The 6,764-nt window shown below is 35.9% G+C and overlaps 1 protein-coding gene across 1 annotated transcript; it reads left to right on the forward strand.

Annotated features, from left to right (window-relative positions):
• Positions 1-396: 396 nt before the first annotated feature.
• LOC141552907 (olfactory receptor 1B1-like) lies at positions 397-1,350 on the forward strand. The gene has a single exon (XM_074284823.1). It carries the CDS (start codon positions 397-399, stop codon positions 1,348-1,350), a length of 954 nt encoding a protein of 317 aa, XP_074140924.1.
• Positions 1,351-6,764: the final 5,414 nt, after the last annotated feature.

Consider the following 6,764-nt stretch of genomic DNA (forward strand, 5'->3'; position numbering starts at 1 on the left):
CTGGGGCTATGTCAAAACCCTGTGTCACAGATGAATAAACTGGGATTCAAATGAAAAAGAATTTATCAAATAATATAGTGCTCAACAAAGTTATGACACTTCTTAATGTAGATTTCTTATCTTTCCAAATAGATTGCAAGTTCCTTGAGATTAAAAAACATTTTCTTTTTATTATTTGTCAGCTCTGCCTGCCCCAACAGTGCCTGATTACTGCACAATATATTATTTTGTTGCTTTTTGATTAATTAAAGACTGAGAAGAATCATCATTGAAGATATCAAACAGAGAGATTACCTCAGAACTAAATTAATTAATCATTTTGGCTGAGAGCTGTTTGAAAAGTGACCTCATCCTGTCTCTTTCCCACAGGTGCTTCTGACCTCTCCCTCCTACACCATGGCTTGTGCCTTTAATGCCTCCCACACACCAGTATTCCTTCTAGTGGAGTTGTGGAGAAGTGGTCCTCCCCAAAGCCTTCTTTTCCTGCTATTTTTTACTATTTACATGGGTGCTATGGTGGGTAACTTAACACTAGTTCTTCTTATTTCTAGAGACTCACGACTCAGTACACCCATGTACTATCTGCTACGTGGCCTTTCTGTGGTTGACACAGGGCTGGCCACAGTTACCCTGCCCCAGTTGCTAGCCCACCTGGTTTCTGTCCAACCATCCATCCCTGCTGTTCGTTGCCTAATCCAATTTTTCTTCTTCTATGTATTTGGTGTTACAGACACATTGGTGGTGGCTGTCATGGCCCTGGACCGTTATGTGGCCATCTGTGACCCATTGCATTATCCAATTGTAATGAATCAACAAGTCTGTGCCCGCCTACTAGCTTCTTGTTGGTCTGTATCCTTCATTCATTCTCTTCTGCATGCAGGACTACTATTGCCTCTCCAATGGACTGTTGATAATGAGGGTGCTGTCTACCTCCCTCATTTTTTTTGTGATCACCGGCCCCTACTGAGGACATCCTGTTCTGACACTCAAACCAATGAGTTGGCCATCTTTCTGGAAGGTGGCTTGCTCATGCTGGGACCCTGTGCTCTCATTCTACTCTCCTATGCTCGCATTGCAACTACCATCTTGCGGCTGCCGTCAGTTGCTGGCCGAAGGAGGGCTTTCTCCACTTGTGGTTCTCATCTCACCATGGTCACCTTCCTCTATGGTACCATTATTTGGGTCTACTTCCAGCCTCCCTCCCAGAACTCTCGGGAGCAGGATATGGCAGCTGCTGTGATGTATACAGCCATTACCCCTCTTGCTAATCCATTTGTCTATAGCCTCCGCAATAAGGATGTTAAGGGTGCCCTTCACAGATTTCTTGTTCCCAGCCAAGTAACCTCTTGATTGTTCTGGCTCTAAGACACACAGGCCATGTAGGACATGTTAACAAAAATTTAGAGCCTTATAGATAATGATGGTGAATAGAAATCATAAAGATTATGGAAGAACTTGGATAACAGGATTCCAGATGACATAATATATAGTTTGTTATTTTATAAATTACTTTATAAGTTTTGATCCTCAAAACTACACTGTGAGCTATGTAGTACAAGTCTTATTATTTTCCTTTTGCAGATGAGGAAGCTGCAGCTCAGAGACATCAACTAACCTTCCCAGTATCATACAGGTATCAACAGGTAGAATTTGAAACCAAGTTTTCTGACTACACATCTAATGATCTTTTCAACTCTGGTTCAGGCTGTTGCTTGTTGTTTTGTTTTGTTTTATTTTTTTCTACCACATGCATTCAAGTATAAAAATGATAGAGACAAGATAGATCCATGGCAAATTAATAATACAATGTTCCAATCACTTACTGAGAGCAGTTCTTCCATTAATATATTCCTACCACTATCTTATTTTTGTAGCTAGTCTTCCTTCATTCCTGTAACTAACAAAGGTATCCCTTTTGGTCATCCTTTTGATAATGAATTTCTCCATTTTTCACTATGCTAGCCCTGAGATGATAGACACACATTCCAATGCTGGGGACTGTGCTTGAAGCCTTCTTAACTGGATCAGATCTGCCAAAGCTTGTGTTCCATATAACCTCAGGAACTCAAGCTCAATCCTAGGTAAAGTAAAAGATGCAGAGAAAGCTACTAATTAAAGTGAAAATTGAATATAAAATGGTGCACAGTTAAATGTGAAGGTGTAGGCTACAGATCATATATGATTAAAACTGTCCCAGTTATCTCTATATACTCCAGAACTTGGTGGAAACTTTCTATTATTAATACCAGTGACTTTCTGTCTGGTGTATATGAGTGTATGTATATCTATATAAACTTATCTTGGAACTTACAGATTCACTTAATCAGTGTCTTCTAACATATATGTAGAGCACCCAGAAGAGCCCTTGTAGTTACTGCAAGAAATCACTGAATCTTTATATACCTTGCCATTTTAAATTTTATTTAGCACCAATGCAAAATGCAACTTGATGCATAATAAATAGCTGTTGAGTATACTTCCATCTTTCATATCACTGAGGTTCCCAGTCTACAAGTCATCTTCAGCTCTTTACTGTTCTTCATCCTCACACCCATTAATTGTCAATTCTGGGTAACACTACCTCAGCAACATCTCTCATTTCTGTTTCTTTCTGTGTTCTTATGTGTCTCCCTCCCAAAGTCCTTATCACCTCTCACCTACATGAATGCAATAGCTAGCTTCCTAATTGGTTTCCCCAACTGTTCTTCTTCCTCCAATTCATCTTCCACACAGCTGCCAAATTGTTATTCCTAAAGCACAGAATTGATCATTTCCCTCCCCTCCTCAGGAAGCTTCAGCACTATCTGTTGAATTTAGGATAAAACACAGACTCCCCAGCTTGACAGGTAAGATATTTTCCAATCTGCCTTTACCTGATCTTTTCAGACTTATTTTTCATTACTTTCCCCCTATGGCCTTTAAGCAGATCCAAGCAGTGTAATTAATATTCCCTGGACAAGGCATTTTGCTTCCTGTTTCTGTGCTTTTGCACTTGCTGTCCCTTATAATTAGAATATCTTCTTTTCCCCCTTTTCTGCTACTTGGAATCACTTGCTTCATTTATGGCTCATCTCCTATGCTAGTTCCTGTAAGAAACCTTTCCTGTTGCTCTCCATTCACTGTTGTTTTCATTTCTTATCCCCTGAAGTTATTTAGATTTTTTTCATATATATATCTATATTTATATATTCATATATATGTATGTAGTATTTATTTACATATATATGTATACATATACATATATATATGTATATATATACACATATATATATACTATTTCTCATCCAAGTTGAATATAAGTTCTTGATTCAGTAACTGTTGATTTTTGAGTCTTGTTACACGCAGGAACTATCACAATATCTAGTATATAGTCTGTTGCTTGGTGTCTTTCATTATTGAAGAGGATCAAAATAACATCATTATGTTAGCATCTAGTATGTCTGACTGTGGCTAATCAGACTCACATGAACTCAGAATGCTCTATCACCATTCAGGCATAAGTAATCCAGATGAACACTTGTGGCAGATTCTCTAAATCATCACATCTTCCATTTCTTCTGTACTACTTCAATTCTGTTTTGCATCTTTTTTGATGAGCACAGCACCTTTTTTGATGAGAGCATACCATGCTGGGTCGTCCCGTGCAGTGTATTCCTTATCATGTAAAAATTCCAAAGTTCTTAAGGGAAATATTGAAAGTATTCTTGTATCATTATGGGTTCTTGCCTTTTGTGAGCTTATTTATAAAAACTAGATGCATTCCATCTTTTAAACCAAAAACTTAGTTCATTTTTAATGTTTTTTTAAATAAAAAAAAGTGCAAAAAATTGAATACTGACATAGTATATAAACTCAAATTTTGTAAAAATCTTATTTATTTGTTCTCTATAAAATAATCTTTTAGGATAGTATATATTTGGCATTTGAACAACATGGTTGCCCTATCATGGCTGAATTTTCTGCAGTAGAGTTTGAGTATTTGGCAGTTTAAGTAGAGAAAGGACCTCAGTTTTTGGTACCTTATACTGCCAGGTAATCTTCAGGAATCTTTCTAAGATGATTTAAATGGAAGCAATTCAGTTTCTTAGCATGATGCTGCTATACTGCCAGAATATATAGACACACAACAATTCATAGACACACAACAAAGAGACACATGACATAGACACAGCACAATGGATCTGTTAAACCTTCATCTTGGTAGTCAATCTAATAAGTCTTTTCTCCCATACTTTCCTCTGGAGCTTTCCAAACACTGCTTCACTTAGTGCAACCATCTAACAGATATTAGGTATTTAATAAATGTTTGTCGAATAAAATTAAATTGAAATGAACAATTGTATTGATTTGTCTAGTCTTTGTGTATATCCATTGCATTGTCATCAATAAAATACAAATCATCTCAAATTATTATCAAATTCCTAGCAGTTTTTTATTCTACAGTATTTTCTCAATCAATTGATTCAGTAGTTCATATTCTATCATTTGGGGGAGCAGTCTCCAAAATTTCTGCTGCTAAAAGGGGTCTTTATATTGAAGCTTGGGAAATATTGTTGTAGTACTTACTGTCTCTATTGATACAGATTAGATAGTATAGTGAGTAGAGTAGTAGACCTGGATTCAGAAAGACAGATTCCTAATTCAGCTCCAGGAACTTTCAAGCTGTGTGACCATAGGCAATTCAATTAACTTTACTTCATCTAATTTTTATATCTGTAAAATGGGGGTATTAGTACCCACTTCCCAAAGTTGTGAAGATAGCCTAAGTTAATATATGTAAAGCACTTTGTAAACCTTAAAGCACTAGGTAAATTCCGTTTCTTTTTCTTCTCTCTTCTCCTCCTCCTTCTCTTTTTTCCTTTCTCTTCTTCTTTCTCTATTCTCATCTTTTTCTCCTCTTCATCTTCCTCTTCCTCCTCCTTGCTGCTTTACATAGTGAAGAATAAATGCCATAGTATCACTTTACCAAGTTGAGATATGTGTTGAAGAAACACTTTCATATGGTCTTCGATGAATTTTTTTTTAATGAAGAATCTTAATAATTTAAAAAGGACCCTTAACAGCTATTGGGAACTTACTGTGAATCAACAGCATCTTTAGAAATGCCAGTGAGGAATAAAGAATTTGAGAGTGGGAAAGGACTTTTGAGACACATTTGAATGAAATCTTTTCTATAACATATCTATAACCAGCTCCCTCTTGAAACCTCCATTGAGCAGGATTCTACCATCTTTGAGGCAAGCATTCCACAATTGAACTATCCCAATTGCTAGAAAGATTTTTTTCACCCTGACAACAATATTAATTTTGCCTCTTGTAATTTCTATCCACTGATTTTAGTTCTGCTTTCTGGGGCCAAACAGAATAAAGTTTATCTTACCCTATCTCATATTTTGTAGCTCTGTGCAGGTCAAAGAGAGTTACCTGTAACTGAAGGATTTCTAGGTAAAACATTGAAGTAGAATACAACTATCTTCTTTCTCTGTTCTCTTCTTGTTTACCTGAACAGACATTGTGACTTAAAGAATTCTCATTCCTGCAGAGATAACAACTTCTGACTCATCAGAACAATTTATATCACATGCATTTTAGTTAATGGTTTACTATAAGGATATGTCCAAGTTTTCCAGGCCTCAGTTTTCTCAAATGTCATATAAGAGGCTGAGGAAAAATGAAGCTGAACACCATGTAACTGTAATGATCAATCTTAACTGATGAGAAGAGATGACAAAATATATCTCTTTTGAAGGAAATTGGGATTGGTTTGATAGTATAAGTTGTCAGGTTATTTCTATGTGGGTTCATTTTGATTAACTGCTTTCCTTTGCTATTAAAAATAAAACAAAACTTCACAGCCTGGGGAAGTAGTTAGCATGTCAAGAATGAATTGTTTTATACAAAACAAAAAACTTTACCTCTCCATCTCCTCTTCCTTTCTCTCTTTCTCTCTCTCTCTGGCTCTCTGTCTGTCTTGGTCTGTCTATCTCTGTCTTCCTCTCTCTCTTTAACTTTATTTTTTGAGGGTTTTATTTAGGGTGTGATATCTGTGTTTTCTTTCACAACATTAGTTTTATGGAAATGTTTTACATAACACGTTTTCTTAATAGGGGCTGGAGTGGAGTTAAGGGAAAGAATCAGCAAACCAAAAGTTTTAGAAACAAATATAAAATAATTGTTTTAAGTATACCTGAAGAAAATATTAAATGAATAGATAAATAAATTTTCTTTGTAACCACCTTGTGATATGGGTAGGAAAAGTTTCATATTTCACAGATAAGGAATATGAAGATTCAAAAGAGTTTTGTTTTCATAGTTAGTACTGTGACAATTATTATTTGAACCTAGGCCTTCTGGCACAAAGGTCTTTACACTAAATTACCTTGCCTTTCATGGCTATTACAATGTTTAGAGTTGGAAGAAATTTTAGAGATAATTTATGATTGATTAATAATTTTATAGAAGTGTAAATAGTTTATTTTCCCAAGGTAACATAAATAGTAAGTAGAGCAAATAGCATGTGAAGCTAAGTTTTAGATCACAAATTCAGAGTCCTTTATATTGTGCTATCAATTCTGTCTCAAAGATCTAGTCCTTATATACTTAAAATAGACCATCATGTTCTTATAATATTATAGTGACAATGTTGCCTTTTAGACTTGTATCTGGCCCCAAATCCATGCTCTTGTTGATCACATATAAGGGATCAAGAAAAATTTCCTTCCTCTTTCTCCCAACCCATAAAAAGTCATGGCCTCCTGATTGGT

This window comes from Sminthopsis crassicaudata, chromosome 2, assembly GCF_048593235.1.
Source record: "Sminthopsis crassicaudata isolate SCR6 chromosome 2, ASM4859323v1, whole genome shotgun sequence".
NCBI lineage: Eukaryota > Metazoa > Chordata > Mammalia > Dasyuromorphia > Dasyuridae > Sminthopsis > Sminthopsis crassicaudata.

Coding starts and splice junctions, on each gene's coding strand:
- LOC141552907 (XM_074284823.1), top strand. CDS start 397: ATGGCTTGTGCCTTTAATGCCTCCCACACACCAGTATTCCTTCTAGTG.